Source organism: Heterodontus francisci, chromosome 7, assembly GCF_036365525.1.
Source record: "Heterodontus francisci isolate sHetFra1 chromosome 7, sHetFra1.hap1, whole genome shotgun sequence".
In the NCBI taxonomy this organism is placed as follows: Eukaryota; Metazoa; Chordata; class Chondrichthyes; order Heterodontiformes; family Heterodontidae; genus Heterodontus; species Heterodontus francisci.
In genome coordinates, this window is record NC_090377.1 from 115,541,093 (window position 1) to 115,565,525 (window position 24,433).

Below are 24,433 nucleotides of genomic sequence, written 5' to 3' on the forward strand. Positions count from 1 at the left end.
ATTCCAATAATTTGTCCACGACTGAGGTCGGACTGACTGGCCTGTAATTATTCAGCCTATCCTACGCTCCCTTTTTAAACAGAGGTACAACGTTAGTAATTCTCCAATCCTTCAGCAACACACCTAAATCCAGTGAGGACTGGAAAATGATGGTCAGACCCTCTGCTATTTCCTCTCTTGCTTCTTTTAACAGCCCAGGATGCATTTAATCTGGCCCTGATGATTTATCAACTTTCAAGGACGCTAATCCCATTAATACTTCCTCTCTCCCGATGTGTACCACATCCAATACTTCACACCCCTCTTCCTTAACTATAATATCTGCATCGTCCCCCTCTTTAGTGAAGACAGACGCAAAGTATTCATTCAGAACCATGCCAATATCTTCTGTTCTTACTCATAGGTTACCCTTTTGGTCTTTTATGGGCCCTACTCTCTCCTTAGTTGTCCTCTTACTCTGAATGTAATGCACCTCAAGAATTCTGCTCCCACAATTCCTTTCATACTAAAACTATCCCAGATAATATTGGGATAATTAAAATACCCTATTACTTCCCTATTGTTCCTGCACTTCTCAGAGATTTGCCTACATATCTGTTCTTCTATTTCCCTCTGCCTGTTTGGGCGTCTATAGTACACTACCTGCAGTGTGATTGGCCCTTTTTTGGTCCTTAGCTCAATCCATATGGCCTTATTTGATGAACCTTCCAACATATCATCCCGCCTCACAGCTGTAATAGTTTCCTTGACCAAAATTGCCACCACCCCTCCTTTCTTATCTCCCTCCCTATCATAGAGTCATCGAATTTCTTCAGCACAGAAACAGTCCATTCAGCCTATCGTGTCTGTGCCGGCCATCAAGCACCTAAATATTCTAATCCCATTTTCCAGCACTTGTCCCGTATGCTATGCTGTGCCGTGTATGCTATGGCGTCTGAAAATCCTGTAACCAGGAATGTTGAGCTGCCATTCCTGTCCCTTCTTCAGCCATGTTTCTGTAATAGGGGTCAGGTCGGGTAGCAGGTCTTTACATCAGTACATGGGTAAAGGCCTGCTACCTGACCCGACCCCAAAGGATCCCGATGACATGTGTTAGGTTAGGTTCGGGTCGGGTCGGACTTCCGGGTCCGGCATTCAGGCTCGGGTTGGGTTTCCTTTGTACACCTTTAATTGAAATAGATACCCTTGAGCACTGCCAAACTCTTTATTTTCCAACCCTGGTTTCCTCTGCCTTCCAGACTCATCCATTAATTTTCCGCCTTCCATTTTAATTTCTGATTTTGTCCTAGCTGAGTCGACCTTCAGGTCCCCATCTCCCTGCCAAACTAGTTTAAACCCTCCCCAACAGCACGAGCAAAACGTCCCGCAAGGAACTCAGTCCTGGCTCTGTTCAGATGCAACCCATCCAGCCTGTACAGGTCCCATCTGCCCCAGAGCTGGTCCCAATGTCCCAGGGATCTGAAGCCCTCCCTCCTGCACCATCTTTCCAGCCATGCATTCATCTGTCTTATCCTTCTATTTCTATACTCACTTGCTCGTGGCACTGGGAGTAATCCAGAGATTACTACTTTTGAGGTCCTGCTTACTAATTTCTTCCCTAGCTCCCTAAATGTTGACTGCAAGACCATATCCCTCTTTCTACTTATGTCGTTGGTTCCGTGAACTGTGAACCGTGACTGCTGGCTGTTCACCCTCACCCTTCAGGATGCTCTGTAGCCGCTCAGTGACATCTTTGACCCTGGCACCAGAAACAACACACTCTCTTGGATTCACGTCTGCGGCCACAGAAACGCCTGTCTGTTCCCCTGACTGTTGAATCACCTATCACTATGGCTCTTCCAGTCTTCCCTGTACCCCCCTGTGCAGCTGAGACACCCGTGGTACCACGGACTTGGCTCTGGCTGCACTCCCCAGGTAAAGCATCACTTCCTCAGTGTTCAGCACTGAATACCTGTTAGACAGTGAGATGCACTCAAGGGTCTCCTGCACTATCTGCCTGATTCTTTTTGACTGTCTGGTGATCACCCATTCCCTCTCTCCCTGCATACTCGTAAGCTGTGGAGTGACCACATCTATAAACGTGCTATCTACGTAGCTCAAATCCTCATGAATGCACCGCAGTGTCACCAGCTGCTGCTCAAGTGGCAAAACCGGAGCTCAAACTGCTGCAATTGACGACACTTCCTGCACTAATGGTTCTCCAGGATATGGGAAGCATTCTCAAGCTCCCACATAGCATGGGAGGTGCACTCTTGAGGTTGACGCAACCCTGCCATTCCTTTATTTATTCGTTGACCCTTTGCTACTGCTAAAAAAAAACTTTAACAATATTACAACACCTTCGAATTATTAATAATACCTTACTAGTACTGATAAATTCTGCTAAAATAATCAATACAGTTCACTAGTTAAAATAAAATTTACTCAAAAAAAACAGCTACTCACTTGTTTCTCATTATGAAGCTATTTACACACACACCCTAACAGTAGTGTACTAATCCAGCTATTTCGTGTTATTTCCTAACAGCAGTTACTCAGCAACCTTGCAGCTTTCTGTGACATTACTGCTCACTTTGTTTTTTTAAACTCCGGTGTGCCTGGACTTCTGTCTGCTGCTCTCCTGGAAGGTAAGTGCTCGAGGCATGTTCTCCCTGCAGGTCCACTCCTGTCCCGGAAGGCAAATGCTCAAGGCATGCTCCTCACGCAAGTCCATTCCTGTCCTGGGGCTGAGATGATTGGCATCCAACAACCACAACCATCTTCCTTTGTGCCAGGTATGACACCAGCCAGGGTAGAGTTTTCCACAATTCCCATTGACTTGAATTTTACTAGGACTCCTTGATATCAATGACAGTCACTCTCACCGCACCTCTGGAATTCAGCTCTTTTGTTCATGTTTGGACCAAGGCTGTAATGAGGTCTGGAACCACCTGGCCCTCGTGGAACCCAAACTGAGTATCAGTGAGCAAGCTATTGCTGAGTTATTGCAGTTTGTTAGCACTGTCAATGACAATTCCCATCACTTTTCTGGTGATTGAGAATAGGGCAATAATTGCATTGGTTCTGCTTTTTGTGGACAGGACATATCTGAGCAATTTTCCACATTGCCAGGCAGATGTCAGTGTTGTAACTGTATTGGAACAACTTGGCTAGGGGCGTGGCTGGTTCTGGAGCACAAGTCTTCAGCACGACAACCGGACTGTTGTCAATACCCATAGCCTTTGTGTATCTAATGTGCTCAGCCATTTCTTGATATCACATCAAGTGAAGTGAATTGGCTGAAGACTGGCTTCGCTGATCTTGGGAAACTCAAGAGGAGGCCGAGATGGATCATCCACTCAGCACTTCTGGTTACAGATGGTTGCAAATGTTTCAGCCTTGTCTTCTGCGCTCCTGTGCTGGGCTCTGCCATCATTGAGGGATCGAAGGACAATGGGCTGAAATTTATGTTCAGCGGCCACAAACAATGGCGACCCACATGCGCGGACCATAGTTCACGGAGCCAACGTGATATTAAACATGGTGGCTCATTGACGTGGAGGGGGCGGGCGGTCCGTCCCCTGCAATGTCATCAGGCGCCACTGCACAGGCATCGACTCTATTTTTAAAGGGCTTCGAGCCCCACATTGCAATTTACATTTTTAAAGGGAAATGTGTTGTAAAAAGTTTAATTTTTTGATCTAGCCCCTCTCCCACCACCCACCCAACAACCATACATTTAATGTTCACCTGACCTTCCCCCCTCCACAAAGTTCACAAACTTGAATATTTACCCCATCCCACCATCCCCTACACCAATCAAATTACTCTGACACCGCTCCCCGCCACCGCACAGAGAAACTTACCTGCTCCCCACCACCCTCCACCACCAGTGTTACGCCTTGGATCTCCAGATGGAGATCTGATGGCACGGGAGTGCTGGCTGTCGGCACTAATATTGGAGCGGAATGACAGAGGGCGTGAGTAAGTAATTCATTCCTTCATTTGCATTTTTTTGAATATGCATATTGGGCTCCCATTGCCGAGCAGCGGATAGGGTAGGGGGGGCAGCCTGAGGCCTGTCCACCGCCGGCAATATTGGGTCGAGTCTTCCCAGCGTCGAGGCCGTGCTGGGTCTTTGGCAGAGGCATTTTCCTGCACACCCCTCCCCTCCCCCAGCCAGGAGTCACGATGTCAGGGGGCGACTGTAAAATCCAGCCCAATGTATCCTTCTTAAGGTGTGATGTCCAGAACTGCTCATTATACTACAGGTGTGGTCTAACCAGGGCTTTGTGTATAAACTGAAATATACATTCATATTCTCTGCTATGAATGGGTTCGTGGAGGCCACAAATGAACAATTAACCCCACACTGTGGTAGGCCCCAGGAATCCAATTCTTACAATGCAACAACAACTTGTATTGTTCAGAATGAATACAAAGAAATATTTGATGCCATCACGTTCTCTGACAAAGGGCGGTGAGACTGGATAATACAGCAAACAATCTTTGAACTAAGTCTCAAAAAACTGTGAATTGATGCTTGCGGATATCATCCCTGAATGACCCCTGGCTCCAATTCATAGTTTATGTCCCCATGTTCTGGACTCGCCCACCAGCAGAAATAATTTGTCTTCATATTAAACACCTCAAACAACCTCTTAATCTTTGATTCGTAATCTGCTTGTATCATTAACCTGCAACGTTCTTTGGTTTGGCTAAACTTTCCCACTGAGCACATGCAGATATCTGTGTGTTATCCCTCAAGATGCATACATCGGAAGTATCATTGTTAATTTAGCACTTGCTACCGCGGCAGGTTCTATCCCCTCTCCTGATATGGCATTCTCCTGTGGGTGGACCAGAGATGGGATATAATCTCGAGCTGGATCTGTTTCTGGAGATCACCTCATACAGTAGGCTGGTATCCTACAGAATAAATCAAGGTCATTGTGATCTCCTGGACTGCTCTCAGTTGACTGAAGAGATTGGAGAGGAATGTTCAGGACATTTTCTGCTCTGAACGGCCTAGATTTCCAGCTGTTTTTTCTCACCTCTCCCATGGCTCTGGAAGGGTGGGGAGTATCCGTATTGTGATGCACAAGGGGATCGGAATGATATGAGCTGGCAGAGTCCAACAAGATAGTGCGAATGGGGCAGACAGGATGGGAAGAAGGTCGATGAGATTAACCCCCTGCTGGGGGAAGGTTAAGAGAGGAGGATGGGGCAGTTGTTGCTGCTCCATCACAACAATTTAAAGATAAAGATCAAAATCCTGGAAGACAGAAAGTCAAATCCAGGCACAGGTAACATCACAAGCAGATAGCATGTATGACAGCAGTGAGTGCCTCAATGAACACTTCAGAGAACACAAGGAGAGGCACAGAGGGAAGATGTGGGTTATCCAAGGGGAATTCAAGCTCGGAAGTGTAGCAGGAGAGGAGGAAGGCAGAGAAACTGTGCTGGGTTGGAGTAGGGATTAGGGTGGACAAAGTACCCAAGGGAGGAGAAATGAGAAGAGGTTTTACTGGGAGGTAAGGAAGGGGAGGAGTCAGGAGACAAGGTCCCAAGAGAAAACAGGAGGAAAGAAGGAGAGGTAGAAATAATAGATGTGGTCAAGAGCAGCAGCCAGAATGCACACACGAGTAGATACAGTGGGAACTCCAGTTATATAGGATGGCAGAGATTAGAAGAGACAAGCTCTGTTATTAGATAGAGGACGTTCCCCCTGACTTCAGCTGCCATGTTACACCATGGATATTCAATATGTTAATGTTCCAATATTTAATTAACCCACTGTCAGCCCACAGAATAAACCTTCACTGGATCAACAACCCCACCAAACACAAAAGTACTCCACAAAGCAAAGCCCACAAACCCAACAGAAGTTGTCACTTTTTTAATCATTCTCCCACTAGATGGTTTGCTGAGTAAAAGGTTTGATCCCAGGTCTGTGAGGGAATTCAGCACAGAGAGGGAAGAGGTGCATTTCTGTCTCCGGGTTTTGGAACTTGAACGGCAGCTGGAGTCACTACGGGGCATCCACGAGGCTGGAACTTCATGGATAGCAAATTTCTGGAGGTGGTCACCCCGCAGCTTAACAATGTGCAGGCAGAGAGGGAGTGGGTGACCACAAGGAGGACAAGACAGGCAGGGCAGGGATCCCATGAGTGCATCTCACTCTCCAACCAGTATTCGGTTCTGAATACTGGTGACAGTGATGGTTCCTGTCGGGAGTGCAGCCAGAGCCAAGTCCATGGCATCATGTGTGGCTGAGCTGACTAGTGGGGGAGGAAGAAGAGTAGAAGAGCAATAGTGGTAGGGGATTTGATATTGGGAACAGATAGGTGCTCTGCGGCCACTGTTGTGACACCAGGATCATATGTTGCCTCCCTGGTGCCAGGGTCAAGGACATCACTGAGCGGCTGTGGGACGTTCTGAAAGGGGAGGGTGAACAGCCAGAGGTTGTGGTCTGTATTGGCACCAATGACATAGACATAAAGAGAGATGAGGACCTGAAGGCCGAATTTAGGGAGAGAAATTGAAAAGCAGGACCTCAAAGATAGTAATATCCCAATTAATCCTGGTGCCACCTGCTGGTGAGTGCAGAAAGAGGAAGATAGATCTCATGAATACAAGGCTGGAAAGATGGTGCAGGAGGGAGGACCTTAGATTCCTGATATTGGGACCACTTCTGGTGGGGGGGTGGGACCTGTACAAGCCAAATGGGCTGCAACTCAACAGGGCTGGGACCCAGATACTCACAGGGAATTTTGCTCGTGATGTTGGGGAGGGTTTAAAATATCTTGACAGGGGATGGGAACCTGAGAGTAGATTCAGAAGGGAGAGGAGAAAAGTAGCAAATGGAAAGCAGAAAATTAGTAAGTGTGTTTGGAAGGCAGAGGAAACAAAGGCTCGAAAATAGGCAAGGGAGTTTGATCGTGCTAAATGATATATCCTTCAATGCAAGAAGTCGAGGGAATAAGGCAGATGAGCTGAGGACACAGATTGACACATAGGAGTATGATATTATAGCTGTTACTGAGACATTGCTGAAAGAAGGGCAGGAATGGCAAGTCAACATTCCTGGTTACTGGGTTTTCAGACGAGATAGAGAGAGGGTTAAAGAAGAGGGTGGTGTGGCATCATTGATGAAGAAAACAAATCGAACTGTGGGGTGTTGGGGGTGGGGGGGAAGATATGGAACAGGAATCATCAAATGAGGCCATATGGGTTAAACTGATGAACAGAAATGGGGCAATCACACTGCTGGGAGTGTACTACAGGTCGCCAAACAGTCAGAGGGAGATAGAAGAACAAATATGAAGCAAATCTCTGAGAAGTGCAAAAATAATACTGCAGTAATAGTGGGGGATTTAAACTATCCCAATATTAATTGGGATAGAATTAGTGTGAAAGGCACAGAGAGAGCGGAATTCTTAAAATGTATTCATGAAAACTTTTTCAGCCAGTACGTAGCAAGCCCAACAAGAGAGGGGGCTGTTCTGGACTTAGCTTTAGGGAATGAAGCTGAGCAGGTGGAAGGGGTATCAATGGGGGTGCACTTTGGTGGAAGTGATCATAATTCAATTAGATTTACATTAATTATGGAAAAGGTCAAAGAAAGACCAGGAATAAAAGAGCTCAACTGGGGAAAGCTAATTTTACTAAGCTGAGATGTGATTTAGCTAAAGTGGACTGAAATCAGCGACTTGAAGGTCAATCAGTGCCGGATCATTCGGAGGCATCAAGGAAGAGCTAATGAGGATTCAGAGCAAGTATGTTCCCTTAACCAAAAAGGGTGGGACTAACAAATCCAGAGCCCCTGAATGTCGAGGGTCTTAAAGGAGAGGATAAAGAAAGAAGGACAATCTGATAACAGGGCTCAATATTGCGGAAAACCTAGTGGAGTATAAAAAATGGAGGGGTGAAAAAAATTGGTAAGTAAAATCAATGAAAAAACAAAGATTTTTAAAATAAATATAGCTAACAGCGTACTAATGTTTGAATAGGGGGAAAGTGATAGACCAAGTAATTCCAGGCCAGTCAGCCCAACCCTGGTGGTGGGAAAACTGTTTCAAAAAATTCTGAGAGACGGGATAAAGCTTCATTTAGAAAGACAGTCAACATGGATTTCTTAAGGGAAGGGCATGTCTGACTAACATGAGTGAATTTTTTTGAGGAGGTAACAAGGTGGGTTAATGAGGGTAGTGCATTTGATGCAGTCTATATGGATTTTAGCAAGGCTTTTTATAAGGTCCCACATGGCAGACTGTCACAAAAGTAATAACCCATGGGGTACAAGGCAAAATGGCAAGTTGGATCCAAAATCGGCTGAGAGGCAGGAAGCAAAGGAAATTGGCTGATGGGTAGTTTTGTGATTGGAAGGCTGTTTCCAGTGGGGTTCCACAAGGCTCAGTACTAGGTCCCTTGCTTTTTGCGGTATATATCAATGATTTGGACTTGAATGTAGGGATCTGATTAAGAAGTTGCAGATGATATAAAAATTGGCTGTGTGGTTGATAATGAAGGGGAAAGCTGTAGAGGGACGGGATTGAATTAACTTTGCATTTCTCCCACCACAATCAGAATCGTATATTTTGATTGGGGGCTTTGACTTGAGCGGTCGATTGTAACAGTACATATTCATTTCATTCACTCCTCCATCTTACAGTAACTACAGCTGACATTGCTTATAGCAGCCATTTCAGGTTCAAGTTTAAATTTTTTCATCATCCTTCCTTTGGATGACGTACCATGTAAACATTACATTTCTTTTGGTTACGTGTCATCAAATTGGATTGTAGTTTCGTGCGCAAGTTTGTATTATTTTAGCAAACTAACAGGAAAAGCCCATGAGGTTTATTCACTGTTGCCTGATGAGAGTTCATCAGACTATGAGATTTTAAAATGCTATCCTGGGTACATATGAGCTAGTACCAAAGGTGTACCGCCAAAAATTCTGAACCCTCCGAAAACAGCCGAAATAAACTTACCTTGAGTTTGAAAAGTTAAGCAGCTTGCTTTCAACCAATGCGTACGGGTACTTAAGATAGAGTCCACCAATGAAAACCTCAGAGAAGTGATCCTCCTCGACGAGTTCAAAAGCTCACTTCCCCTTTCCATAAGAAACCACGTGGAAGAACAAAACGTTCCAAGAGCCAGGTAGGCAGCAATCCTGGCCCAATTCACAAGCCCTTGCCCCAAGGGAAACCCTTCCCTAGTCAGCTCCAAAATCCTGAAAAGAATAGAAGGTGGGAGGGTGATAGGAGGATGAACAGCCCTGGGCAAGAAGGGAGAGCTGGAAACACAGGGGGCCCTCCTCGGGCCAAAAAGGTTGGTGCTGAGAGCAGGAGTGACGCCCAAAAACCTGTATGTTTCCATTGTAACAAGGCAGGTCACCTTCGAGCTGACTGCTGGAAGTTACAGAGAAAACCCATAAGTTTAGTCAGGGTACACAGACCAGTGCAGGAAAAGGGGCCCTGATGGAAAGCACAGCAGACCAGGCTGTGTCTCTAACTGCGGCAGTAAAACCTATCGCTGTGAGTGTGGGAAAACGTAGCGAAATCCCAGAGAGTTACCAAGATTTTGTGTCCAGAGGAAAAGTGACCCCCATATCCCTTGAGTGAGGTGAGGAAGACCACAGTCATCCTCAGGGATACAGGGGCCACCCAATCCCTCATTCTGGGAAGACTGCTAGTAAATAGTATGGGTGGAAAGTATATGCCCATAACTTTATACCGGGTGCACGTGGAGTGCGACCTTGTTTCAAGACCAGTAACCATGGGGATTGTCCTTAGTTTACCTTTGGATGGGGTCGACCTGCTCCTGGGTAATGATCTGGCGAGGGCAAAGGTGGTAGCATCTCCAGTGGTTTTTGAAAGACCAAAAAAGGTCAGGGAGACAGAGCAGTTACAGGAAAAGGTCCCTGGCATTCTCCCTGACTGTGTGGTGACCTGGTCCATGGCCAAACAAACCCCGTCAGAGGAGGCTGAACTGGCACTGCAGACAGATGACCCGACTGTCTGGTTATCTGAATCCTTCTTTGGGAAGTTAGAGGGCCCAGAGGATGGATTAAGCAGGTCTTCCTTGGTCGAGACTCAACAAGTCGACACAGGGTTAAAAAAGTTAGCACAGACTGCCCAAACTGAAGCTGAAGCAGAGGGAGTTCCAGAGTGCGACTATTTAAAGGATGAGGTGCTGATGAAGAAGTGGAAACCTCCTCACAGACCTGCAGATGAAGAGTGGACAGTGGTTCACCAGGTAGTGGTGTCGCCGAGGTACCGTAGGGAAATATTGAGAATAGCCCACGACATTCCAATGGCTGGACATGTCGCTATTAGAAAAACCTAAGGCCACATCAGACAGCATTTTCACAGGCCACAACTCCACAAGGATGTGGTGGAGTTCTGTGAGACTTGCTACATGTGCCAGGTTGTGGGGAAGCCTCAACCTGCAATAAAACCAGCACCCCGAATTCCCATATTGGATTTTGGGGAACCGTTCAGCAGAGTGCTGGCAGATTGTGTGAGACACATGCCAAAAACAAAATGGGGCTACCAGTATCTGCTCACCATTATGGATGTGGCTACTCAATTTCCAGAGTCTATCCCTCTAAGAACTATCTCTGACAAGGTAATGGTGTAGGGGCTAACCCATTGTTCACACAATATGGTCTGCCTGCTGAGATCCAGTCAGATCAGGCCACAAATTTTATGCCCAGTATTTTTCAAAAAGTCATGGGTACACAGGGACGATCCTTCCCTGTTAGACTACATCTCCATGTTCCGAGAATGGCTCACGAGAGCCTGTGCGGTGGCTCAGGAACACCTCAAAACCTCCCAGACAGCTATGAATAGGCAGGCGGATAAACATGCCAAGGCCAGAATATTTCAGCCCACAGGCCATGTGTTAGTGCTATTACTAATACAGGGAGAATCATTGAAAGCCCAATTCAGTGGCCCATACAGAGTGGTAAAGAGAAGGTAAATTATATAATTGACGCCACAGATCGTAGGAAAAGCAAAGGCTGTGCCATTTCAATATGTTAAAAGAATATCACAGCCATGAAGGGGCAAACAAGCACAGCTCTGTAAGGCAGTCAGGAAAGAGGAGGGTGAAAGGGACAGTCAGGATGAGTTAGAAGGAGGCCAGGAGGATTCCCAAATCAAACCGCCTACCATCCGGTTCGCTAACAATGAAATGTTAGGGAAATTGGACACCGTACTCTCCTATTTAAACACAGAACAGAGAGGAGATCTAACAAGGCTTCTCAGCATTTAAAGAGATCTACGGGGGCAAACCAGGGTGCACGACCCTAACCCTACACCATGTGGATGCAGGAGAGACCCCTCCCATAAAAAATCCCTATCACCAAGGTCCCAGGAAACTGACCCAGGTTCAGGAGGAAGTTCAGAATGAAGACCTAGCAATTAAAGATTTAAATTCTGAAGGGTGACACAGAAAAGCTCATAAGCCAAAGGAAAACCCTAAGTCCAAGAAGGTATTTGGAGGGTGTGATGGTGGTGGTGACTGCAATTCAAGTATCCTAACTGAGGAGGAATTGTGGGCCAGGTTGGATGAGCTGGAACAACAGGGATGCAGGACGAAATTGATTGGTGGTCTCAAGCTGCAAGGAAAAAAAATCCAGCACTGGGTTAAAGTACAAAATGACTGAAACACTTCAAGACCTGTTTAAAACTTTGCCTGACAAAGTGTCTGATGATGTTATGGTGCCATTTGGCCCACTTGCATTTATGCCAGGTAACCTCACTCTTCCCCTCCCTGCACCTCCCTCAACCCTCCCTTCTTTCGACCCTGATGCCAGTCCCGCTTCCTCCCTGCTTCCTCTCTCCTCTCTGAACCCCTCGCTCCTGCATCCTCACTTTCTCCTCCTCCATCCTCCCCTCCTCCTCCTCCCCCCTCATCTTCTCCCCTCCTCCCTTTCATCCCACTACTCCCTCCTCCTGGCACCCCTCCTGACCTCTCCGCTCCTGGCCTCTCCTCCCCCATCTCCCCATTCCACTCCTCCTTTCCCCCCTCCACCCCCTCTTCCTTTCCCCCATCCCCTCATGCACCTCCCTGTGGCCCCCCCGCCATCCCTCCACTGCCACTCCTGCCCACCCCTCACCCAAGCTCCTCTCCAGACCCATCTCCATATCATCCAGCTTCCCGTACAGGAATTAATTTGGAAAGGATTGAAAGGTCAGTGAGGCCTGGTTTTGACGTTTGGTCGATTGCCAAGCTTGTGAATAATAAAACACTTCAGGGTATTAATGTTCAGATTTGACAGGGTGGACTAAATTCCAACACCACATGGAGCTTGTGATTGGAAGCTGGGCTTGTTGAATTTGTCACCTGATGTTCTTTCCTGTTACTGGTGAGTGATGGATGTGTTCAAGTCCAGGCAGATTTTAAGGTTCAGAGCATTATTTGTACTGCTCCTTATACCAGATTGCTGTCTCGCTAGATGACAGAAGACGAAGAGGGTTTGGGCTGTGGAGAACCAGGTTATTTGTCTGCACAAAGAACAACAACTCCCAAAGTGCCTTTGCAGGTAAGTTAAGGGAGAGGGTGCCCCAAGATGGAGGTGGCCTCTCTCCAACTGTTTCAAATGTAAAATCAAAACTGGCCTCACCATTGTGGGAAGGGGCACCCTGTCCGCATGGCGGCCCACAGCTGTAACTGAAGTCAAGTAGGCTGGGGGTGGGGGGAGGGGGGGGGCCTCTGAGCTTGCCGGGAGCACTGGTCCATTGGTTTGCTGCTGGGAGGCTGCTCCCAGGTAGCTGGCCTCTTCCCAGCGCCACTGGGACCTGAAGGCCCACTGGAAAAATCCAGTTGGCCTCTGACAATCGACCTTCGTCGGTCCTTAACTAGTTGAAATAAAAAGACAAAGTGCTGGAAATACTCAGCAGTTCTGGCACCATCTGTGGAGAGACAAACAGTGAACATTTCATGTCTGTCCTTTCATCAGAACCTGCTGAGTATTTCCAGCACTTTCTGTTCTTTCAGATTTCCAGCATTCGCAGTATTTTGCTTTTACCTTAACAAGTTGAATCGGCTACCTGCCGCTTGTAGGACGGCCTCACCCACCCCTTCCTGCCGCCTGGAAAATGGCCCAGGGGGTGGGATGGAGTCAGGGAACTGGCTCGTTGCCTGGCAATGCAGAATTCCACACCTGCCCTCCTCCGTTCAGAGACTGTGCAGCATTTTGCTAAGAATCTAAAAACAATCCCTTAGCAATTATCATGATAGATCACGTTTAATTGATGTAATCTTCTCTGATTCTAAACTGCACTGTTAGCAGCTCTAGTAAGTTGCTGTTTGGGATAGAAATGCGATACTGTACTTATGTGCCTCCTGGCTTGACGTAGTCATATGACCTCTACCTGAGGCACTCTGACTGCAGGCAGCCATCACAAGCAGTTTCATTAAAGACACAGTACACACCAGACTGTTATCTTGTGAGCTCATAACCTGGTGTCAGAGTGGAGCTGAGAGTGGGTGTTGAAGAGCTGTTTAGAAGCACAGCTGCAGAACTAAGGTCACAGGAATGGTCACAACTGCTAAAAGCTGCTAAAAGCTACAGGAAGCCACAGAAAAGTAATAGAGAAACAGCTGAAAGCACAGGGTATGAAAATGGCTGCAAATGTTTCCTCTGCCTGTGCCAGTCGAAATAAAAGGTGGTATGATGCAGAACTGGCAGTTTTTCCATTCGCAATGTCAAAATTATGAAATTACAACAAATTTAATTATCAAACCAGAGCAGCTACAAGTAGCTACACTTTTATTACTGTTGGGGAGAGACTGTTACAAAGTGTATTCCACCCTAAATCTCTCTGAAGAGCATAAAAAACAGATATCTGAAAGTTTGAACACCTTGAAGTCACACTTTGAACCCCAAGTGAACATAACCTATGAACAGTATGTGTACAATATTAGAGCCCAAGGTGAAAAAGAGTGCATTGATCAGTATGTGACTGCATTAACACAGCTCGCAGAATCCTGTGAATTTGAATTCTAAAAGATGGTCTAATTAAAGACATGATTGTACTCGGCATAAGAGATCCCACAGTGAGAGCACATCTACTGAGAGAAGACAAACTGACTCTCAGGAAAGCGATTGACATGTGCAGAAGTGCTGAGGTTGTAAATCAGCAGCTGTACCATATTCATGGCAGAACAGACCAGGCCTTGCATTATGCTGATAGACATTCCAGGCCGAAAGGGCATAAAGATCACAGACAAAGGGCAGGATTCAAATACTGCTGAGGGGATCACGTACAGGAAAAGAAGGCATGTTTAGTGTGGGGAGAACAGTGTTCTCACTGCAAGAAGCTGAATCATTCGACACACAAATGTTTGGTTGGAAGGAAGCACAACAAACAGGTACGGATGGCCACTGGAGGGATGTCAGCTGATGATTCTGACGAATCACTATACACCAAACAACAGGTTGGTTCAGTCAGATTGATAGGTGATGAATGGTTTGTGACTGTTGGAATGATGACTGCAGAAGGAGAATATCAAGTCAACATAAAGTGCCAGATAGACACCGGTGCATCATGCAACATCATGATCTTCACAGACCTCTGCGAAGTAGCTCAACATGGCGATCCAAACATGAAATCATCAAAAGTAAGTTTGAGGCTATATGATGGCACCAAACTAGTGCCGAGAAGACAAATTACTCTGAGAGCCCAATGCAATGACAAGAGTAAAGATCTGGAGTTCCAGATCATAGACGGCAAGCAAAAGCCACTCATCTCAGCCGCAGCAAGTCCAAAGCTTGGACTGGTAACCCTCAACGTGCAAAAGAGATTTGCAACGTGTCACAGCGCACTAAACCATTGACCACGGAAGAGATCCTAGAGGAGTACAATGATGTATTTACAGGTCTAGGATGTCTTCCAGGAGAACATCATCGTGAAGTCGATGAGAGGGTAAGACCAATTCAGCATCTGCCAAGGAAAGTTCAGCTGCCCTCAAGACCAGCCTGAAAGACAAGATAGAAGAGCTGGAAAAGAAGGGAGTAATCAAGAAAGTGACAACCCCGACAGAATGAAATTAGCAGCATGATAACAGTGAAACAACTGGGAAAACTGAGAGTATGTATTGACCCAAAGGATCTAAATAAAACTCTGAAGAGATCTCACTCACCCATACCAACCATTGGCAAAAAATCTTCACTACCCTAGATACGAAGGATGGTTACTGGCAAGTGAAGTTGGATGAAAGCAGCAGCTTTCTAACTACATTCTGGATGCCGTTCGGGAGATACCGATGGTTGCACATGCCGTTTGGCATTTCCATGGCCCCAGAGGAGATTCAACACAGAAAACATGAGATAGTGATCTTCCCAGAGTGGAAGTGAGAGTGGATGATCTGCTAGTTTATGGATGTGGAGACTCAATGGAAGAAGACATTACTGACCATGATCAAAATCTAGTGCGACTGAGGGACAGAGCTCGCCAGATGAACCGGAAGCTGAAAGAAAAAATTGCAATTAAAGATGCCCAAAGTCAAGTATATAGGTCATGTACTGACAGAAAAAAGTCTTTGCCCAGATCCTGAAAAGAAGAGAGCAGGAGCAGCGATGCGGCGACCAACAGATGTAAAAGCAATGCAACGATTTGTTGGATTCGTCAACTATTAAGCAAAATTTTTGCCCAATTTGTCATCGGAATGTGAACTATTAAAGCAACTCACTGCCAAGGATGTGCAGTGGTATTGGGGCACAGAACAAGAAGCAGTGTTCACTAAAATCAAGCAACTAGTGACTGCAAAGCCAGTGCTGAAATACTATGATGTAAAAGATGAAGTTACTGTGCAGTGTGACGCCAGCGAGACAGGACTTGGAGCAACCCTAATGCAGCAAGAACAATCGGTTCCATTTGTATCCAGGACGTTAATGCAAACGGAACGATGCTATGCTCAGATCGAGAAAGAGTGCCTGGCCATTGTCTTTGCTTGTAAACATTCTCATCAATTGCGACTTGGAAGAGACAAAGTGACAGTCAAGTCCAACCACAAGCCACTTCAAAGCATTTTCCTCAAGCCGTTACTATCTGCTTCAAAGCGTCTGCAAAGGATGTTACCCCGTTTACAAAGATACTATCTGGAAGTGACATACAAGCAAGGGAAACAGATGTACATCACTGACATGCTGTCGAGAGCTGCTCTCCCTATGAGTACAGAGGATGCTACAACAGAGTGTGAAATCTTCAGATCCAACATGAAGCTGCAGCTCGACATGATCGGGAAGTCATCAACCCAGCAGAGGCATTGAATCTGACTGACATGCACCTTGTTCAAATCAAGCGAACTACCCAACAAGATCCAACTCTCCAAGTGTTGCAAGAAATAGTGATGAAAGGATGACCTGACAGCAACAAGGACACTCCTGTGATCACAGCAGTGTATTGGGCTCACAGAGATGAATGGACAACCCAATATGGCATTGTGCACAAAGGAAATAGAGTCATTATCCCTAAGGAGTTGAGAGGAGAGATGCTAAAGCGCAACATGCAAGCAACCAAGGAATTGAGTTGAGTCTGAGGAAGGTGAGAGAAGTGCTCTACTGGCCAAACATGAGCAATAAAATCAAGGACCACATCAGCCAGGACAGTGAGTGTAACGAGTACCAAGCTAAGCAAACTAAAGAGTCGCTGATGGCACATGACATCCCAGACAGACCATGGATGAAGCTGGGAGTAGACATCTTCACTCTCGCAGGAACTAATTATCTTGTCACTGTAAACCAGCTGACTTCAATGACTACCGGTGAGATTATAGATTACCTGAAAGCACACTTCAGTCGTTACGGTATTCTAGACATAGTTTTGACAGACAATGGCCCTCAGTTCACGAGTGAAGAATTTAGCCACTTCAAAAAGGATTGGGAAATCCAACACCATCCTTCATCACCACACTATCCCCGGTCAAATGGAAAGGCTGAGGTGGCAGTGAAAATCGCCAAAGGAATCATAAAGGAATTGAGCAAATCTGGCACAGATGTGTACAAGGGAATTCTCAAGTGGTGAAACACACCTACTGAAGACATGGAAAGCAGTCCAGTACAAAGTCTAATGTCATGCCGCACCCAAACTACTCTTCCAATAGCAAAAAGGCTATTGAAGCCAGAGGTAGTAACAGGTGTGAGTGACAATAACAAGGTGAAATGGCAGAAAGTCAAATTTCACGTTGACAGAACTACCAAAACATTGACAGAAATGAGCATTGGAGAGCCAGTAAGGGTACAAACCTTCAATACTCTCAACAAGAGTCAGCCCAACTGGCAACTTGGGACCTGTGTCGAGCAGTTGTCACCTCAATTGTACGCGGTGGAGGTGAACGTCCAGAATGACAAACAACGAATGCATGAGAACTTGTTGTGCATAGTGGGTAACTTGACAACTCACAATGTCAATGATAATGCATGCACCTTTTTCTTGTCTGACAAGGGGGATGTTTGGGATAGAAATGCAAAACTTTACTAATTTGCCTCCTGGCTTGCCGTAGTCATGTGACTTCAACCATGAGACACTCTGACTGCAGGCAGCCATCACAAGCAGTTTCATAAAAGACACGGCACATCCAGACTGTTGTCCTGTGAGCTCGTAACAGTTATGTTCCAAACAGCTTTTAGAACCTGGCACATTTAACTCAATGCTTTAAATGTTTTATTTTAATTTTTGACTGCGTTTACAATATAAAGTTAATTTTTAATGGTGTTGGTGTACCGTGGTTCATTGTGATGAGAGTTGTGACTGAGCTGTTCAATATGTCTATAAAATGTGGAATGAGAAAAGGCCATTCAGACAATCATATTGAGACTAACTCAGAGGCACGTTGGGAGCAGGGAGGGCTTTGACATTGAGTGAGGGAGGCGGAGGTAATCTCAATGCATCTGTCAGCTGCATTTCAACACAGCCAGCAAACTATTATTTTGGCGTTGATTGTGTGGCAGTGGGTGTGAAGAGGACCCGCATGGTGCGATCTCAACTCCAATATCTCAAGGGCCAATACATCCACCTCCCTCCAGCCCCCCCTTCCCATAATTCCCCGTCTCCCTCTTCCCATTCCCACTCCCTCCTGCATTCTCTGCACCACCCACTCTTAGCCCTCCCCGTTCCCCTGCACCTTCCCCTCTTCCCGCTTCCCATTCTCTTCCCCCCTTCCCCACATCTCCAGCTTCCTGCCTGGGAAATCACCCCGTTGCCTTCGACTGAAGGGAAAGTGGTGGGCGGTGCCTGGCGATTGGTCGATTCCAAAGCCGTCAATCTTTCCACTATGTCAAAGTTGAACGTTATCACAGACAGGTTTTATTATTTGTGCTCAATTCCAGCACAACACGGAGCTTGTGATTGGAAGCTGGGCTTGTTCACTTTGGGGCTTAATGATCTTTCCTGTCCCTGGTGAGTGATGGGTGTGTTCAGGTCCTGGTGGATTTTAAAATTCAGAGTATTGTTGGTACTGCCCCGAATACAGCAATGTCCTTCAGCTCGATGGCAGAAAAACCCATTTGGGCTGTGGAAAACAAGGTTATTAGGCTGCACAAAGAACCAAAACTCCCAAATTGTGAGTTATGTCATAAATCCAAGCAGATTTATTCCATCCTGCCTCACATGTGATACATCCATATAACTAGGGTACAGTGTGAGAGACCCCAGGGTACATTGTGAGGGATCAGGATATAATGTGAGGGACCCTGGGGTATACTGTGGAATTATGGCCAACACGGACTGTGGGCCGGAAAAAGTTGCCTTAAAATGTAAGCAACTAAACAGCAGATCAGAATGGCAGGAGTTCAGTCTTAGTGTGGTCAGTGGAGTAGCAGTGTTTTGGCGGCAGAGTCCCGGAATTTGGAACACACATTTTAGCAAAGAGTGTGCAGGACTGGGAGATGTGCAGTGGGCAGGGTCAGAGGTCAGGGTTTGGGGATTGGCAAGGAGTCCCAAGTAACTTTAAATTAGCTATTCACTTGTAGTTAGTCCTGAAATTCACCGACTGTTGGAGCCAGGGCGATGTAAACAGTGGAACAGAGAAAGAGAGGGGCCAAGGATAGAAGTGCCCAGCTGCTGGCCAGACCTGGAGACGTGTAACCTCTCATGAAACAAGTTTAAAAGCCAGAGCCTTTCTGATGAAAGATCACAGACCTGAAACGTTAACTCTGTTTCTCTTTCCAGAGCTGCAGCCTGATCTGTTGAGTATTTCCTGCACTTTCTGTTTTTATTTCAGATTTCCAGCATCTGCAGTATTTTGCTTTCATTCTGGCAGAGGTCCAGTTGCTCGATTAGACACCAACATGGCGAGATGTTTTTTTGAGGAGCAGGAAGTCGCTGCCTTGTATCAGAAATTCAGCCTTCCTTCACCTGCTGAAATCAACAATCTCATCCTCAACTATCTGCAGAGAAAGGTGAGAATGTGGCCGATCCAAAAATCAGCATCTGGGTCAGACGGTCAGGAGTTCAAGTCCCAGTCCAGAGACATGAACACGTAATCCAGACTGACATTCCCAATGTAGTACCGAGGCAGTAGTAGTAGTACTGTTGTCTTTCAGATGAGATGTTAAACTGAGGCCCTGTCTGCCCTCAGGTAAATGTAAAAGATCCCATGGCACTATTTGGAAGAAGAGTAGGGGAGTTGTCCCCGGTGTCCTGACCAACATTTATCCTCAATCAACATCACAAAAACAGATTATCTGGTCATTATCACATTGCTGCTTGTGGGAGCTTGCTGTGCACAAATTGGCTGTTACTGTAAAGCATTTTGAAATCCTGAGATTGCAAAAGACTGGATAAAGAAATGAACTTGGGTGTGCAGGGTACAATTTCAAAATCTTGAAACTTGAAAGTATAGTGAACAGCGAGGAGGATAGTGTTAAACTCCAAGAGGACATCGACAGGCTGGTGTATAGGGTGGACACATGACAGATAAAATTTAATGCAGAGAAGTGTCAGGTAATTCGTTTTGGTCATAAGAACAAGGAGAGGTAATATAAAAATGAAGGGTGTCTATCTAAAGGGGGTGCAGGAGCCGTGGGACCTGGGGGTATATGTGCACAAATAATTGACGGTGGCAGGACAGGTTGAGAAAGTGTTTAAAAAGGCAAACAGGATCCTGGGCTTTAGAAATAGAGGCATAGAGTACAAAAGCAAAGATGTTAATGGTGAACCTTTATAATACACCTGTTTGCCCTCAATTGGAGAATTTTGTACATTTCTGGACACCACACTTTCGGAAGGATGTGAAGGCTTTAGAGGGGGTGCAGAAAAGATTAACTAGAATATTTCCAGGACTAAGGTCCCTCAGTTACGTGGATTGATAGGAGAAGCTGGGGTTGTTCTCCTTCGAGAAGAGGTTAAGAGAAGATTTGATAGAGTTTTTCAAAATCATGAGAGGGTTTGGACAGAGGAGATAGGGAGAAACTGTTCCCATTGGTGAAAGGGTCAAGGACTAGAGGACATCGATTTAAGGTGAATGGCAAAAGAACTAAAGGCGACGTGAAAAACCTTTTTATGCAGTGAGTGGTTAGAATTTGGAATGCACTGCCTGAGAGTTTGGTGGAGGCAGCTTCAATCGAACCTTTCAAAAGGGAATTGGATAATTATCCAAAGAGAAATTTTGCAGGGCTATGGGAAAAAGGGCAGGGAGTGGGACTTGGTGAGTTGCTCTTGCAGAGAGCTGGCATGGATACGATGGGCCAAATGGCCTCCTTCTGTGTTGTAACCATTCTATGATTCTACGATAAGTCTATGTTTCTTCTCTAGTGGCCAATCTGTTACACTTTGATTTGTCTAAATACTTTTGAAGTGTGATATTGCCTTTAAATATTTTCCAGCAGTGACTGGGATTTATAGTTAAGTGTAAAATACATGGAAATCTGTGAAATGAAACCTTAGTAATTTTCAGAATTTAATAGTTAAATGTTGGGGATACTTTTTCCAATGTCAACTTGATTGTTACCAGTCCTCTCACCACTGGGTAGTTCGCCATCACCAACACCACCTACTTCCACCTCCATTACATTGTCCAGCTCCACTCCTGCCTCAACTCATCTGCTGCTGAAACCCTCATCCATGTCTTTGTAACCTCTAGACTTGACATTCCAACACCCTACTGGCCGGCTTCTCACATTCCACACTCCGGAAATTTGAACTCATCCAATATTCTGCTGTCTGTGTCCTAACTCGCCCCAAGAGCCACTCACCCATCATCCAGGTCCAGCAACTCCTTGATCCTGGTTTTCAAATTTCAATTCTGACGTCTTGTTCATTCTCAATTTTAGGCACTCCACTACTGGCGGCCGTGCCTTCACCTGCCAAATCCCTAAGTTCTGGATTTCTCTCCCTAAACCTCCCCAACTTTCCTCCTTGAAGACGCTCCTTAAAACCGACCTCTTTGACCACACTGTCAGTCATTTATCCCAAATTTTCTTCATGTGGTTCCTGAGAAATGGCTTGGGATGTTTTACTTCATTAAAGGCTCTATATAAATGTGAATTGTTGTAGTATTCTCACCGTGGGGTAATGATCTCATCTCTGAGTGAGAAGATGGCAGGTTAACAATTCACTGCAGATTTGAGCTTACAACCTCAGCGCAGTACTGAGGGCGAGCTGCCCTGTCAGAAGTGCTGACTTTCAGATATGCTGTTATCATGAAGTCCTATTAGCCTGTTCTGTTTAAACTTTTGGAAAAAGAGCAGGAATTCTCCTGGTGTCCAGGTGTAAGAACTAGGGTCGACAACTCCGCTTGGACATGTTCCTAGAGATTTCATCACATGATCACCCACCACCAGATGCTCTATCCCCAGTCAAACAGCCTTTTCCGCAACTCCAGTGTATTTGTAACCAATCAACTGAAGTGTTTAGAAGAAGAGAAAAGATACAAACCTTTTCTTTAATGCCCTACAATTTTTATCTCCGGCTGTTTCTCGCAGCAGTATACGGAAAATCGTTCCATAATTCCAGAGAGTGCAAGACAATCCTGGAGGGTTGGCAATGCTTAGTAAGAACCAGATATAACTCCTCCTCCTGGCAAGCTGTATCAGGAGGCTCTTTTGGAATGTGAAGCCCAGACCATTAATATGGCTGCGGCCTAACACCTCCAGAGCAAACAACCAGTCAGTCACTGGAAAATTAAATTTCTACCCAATTAAATCTGTCTTTTTGTTGTGTTAAAGGTGAGTGTTAATTCTTCTTATGCAGATCACAGTGAGTGACTAGATTAATTAATTTGGGGTTTCTTGCCTTTATTGTGTCTCCAGTTGAGGACTATATGGTTTCTGCCATTTCTAGGAACTCAATGTGCAGGCTTTCCAATAAAGCTATCAGGCACAGAATTACAGAACGCAAGGTTTTTTCTGGGGTGGGGAGATGGTGGTGATAGTGAAGAGATGGATGTATCAGTAAAATAATCTCGACTCGGGGTGTGCTTTGTATGGATCAACACTTAACAAATCTCCTGGCCTGCCTCCAAACCCAGGAGAAAAATCACAGGGCATTCAGAACACAGTTTTGTTTACTGATTGTAAAAATATCGGACATGGGAATAAAAATGGCTGTTTGGATGATTCTTGATCGTTGGTCAATCGGGTAATGAGGAGCGTGTTCTCTTTCTGATGACCATGGGGTAATGAAGAGATAGTTGACTTTCTGATTGGCTGTGGGTGTGTTGGCAGACCAATGGCGGGAGTGTTGAAGTGGGGGGACAGAGGGTGAAGATATTTGTGTTTGATTAAAATGTGATTCCCTTTTCAGAAGGGGAAGCCCTTCAGCCTGGCAGTGGATGTGGGATGTGGCTCAGGTCAGAGCTCCCGGGGACTGGCTTCTTACTTTGAAAAAGTGGTTGGAATTGATCTGAGTGGAGCTCAGATTGAAGAGGCCAAGAAACTGGATAGACCTGATAATGTCTCTTACAGGTAACCATAGTAATCTGAAGATTTTACAGAGCACAAAAACTAAAGTTGCAGCCTTTCTCATTTTGTTGAGGGTGATCAATTTTAGTTTCAGTAGTTCGATCGCATTCAGAGAGATCTAGACAAATAAAGTTCGTGACCATGAAAATTCTTGTTGCATTTTAATATAATTTATTGGATGATAACAGGAAATATGAACCTTGGATGCAGATGCAATGAGTTTTCATGAGAAAGTTGGAAAAGGATTTGGATGTGATAATTGGTCATTGACTGAAAGCATTGTGTCAAAATGCTGTCATTATCAGCAATCAAGTATTGTGAAGCATAGAATCACAGATAGTTTAAGGCACAGAATGATCCACCTATTCCACCTTCCCGCATTTGATCCGTAGCCCTGCAGCTTATGGGACTTGAGGTGTATATCCAGACTCCTTTTGATCGAGTTGAGGGTCTCTGCCTCAACTATCCTTCGCTCCCTTTTTAAACAGAGGTACAATGTTAGCAGTTCTCCAATCCTCCAGCATCACACCTGTATGCAGTGAGGACTGGAAAATTATGGTCAGACCCTCTGCTATTTCCTCTCTTGCTTCTTTTAACAGCCTAGGATGCATTTCATCTGGCCCTGGTGATTTATCAACTATTAAGGATGCTAATCCCATTCTCCTTCCTCTCTCCCTATGTTTATCACATCCAATAATTCACACTCCTCCTCCTTGACTACCATATCTGCAGTGTCCCCCTCTTTTGTGAAGACAGACGCAAAGCATTCATGAAAAACCATACCAATATCTTCCGTTTCTACACATAGGTTACCTTTTTGGTCTTTTATGGGCCCTACTCTCTCCTTAGTTATCCTCTTACTCTTAACGTATTGATAAAATATCATTGGGTTCACCTTGATTTTGCTTGCCAATATTCTTTCATGCCCTCTCTTTGCTTTCCTAATTTCCTTTTTGATTTCATCCCTCCACTTTCTATACTCCTCTCAGCTTTCTGTAGCATTGAGTTCTTAGTGTCGGACATAAGCTTTCCTTTTCTGCCTTATTTTACCCGATAGGCTCCTTGACATCCATGGGGCCCTAGATTTGGCCGCTTCACCATTTTTCTTTGTGGAAACATGTTTACCCTGAACCCCTTGAATCTCCCCTTTGAATGCCTCCCACTGTTCACACACCATCCTGACTTGGAACTATATCGCCGTTCCTTCACTGTCGCTGGGTCAAAATCCTGGAACTCCCTTCCTAACAGCACTGTGGGTGTACCTACACCACATGCACTGCAGTGGTTCAAGAAGGCAGCTCACCACCACCTTCTCAAGGGCAATTAGGAATGGGCAATAAATGCTGGCCTAGCCAGTGACGCCCACATCCCATGAATGAAAAAAAAATAACTTGATTATAAATTAAATGTTAATCCTGTATAATTTATTGGTTTGGTTACAATTAGAATGTGAACAATGGTGGACATGTAAAGACTCGCTGGTCTATCTAGCCTTTCCCATATTACTGCCATGCCTTGTCCATCACAATATATACA

The 24,433-nt window shown here is 45.5% G+C and overlaps 1 protein-coding gene across 6 annotated transcripts in view; it reads left to right on the forward strand.

Annotated features, from left to right (window-relative positions):
* Positions 1-2,547: 2,547 nt before the first annotated feature.
* The window catches only part of LOC137372254 (putative methyltransferase DDB_G0268948), a 48,485-nt gene continuing 26,599 nt past the window's right edge, over positions 2,548-24,433 (forward strand). Inside the window, exons 1-4 of one of the 6 annotated variants that reach the window (XM_068035953.1) lie at positions 2,548-2,627; positions 12,449-12,535; positions 19,219-19,396; positions 22,740-22,900. In XM_068035953.1, coding sequence (XP_067892054.1) covers positions 19,286-19,396; positions 22,740-22,900 — 272 coding nt within the window. In that variant the 5' untranslated portion in view covers positions 2,548-2,627; positions 12,449-12,535; positions 19,219-19,285. The other 5 variants (XM_068035956.1, XM_068035952.1, XM_068035951.1 and 2 more) reach the window with 5 other exon arrangements.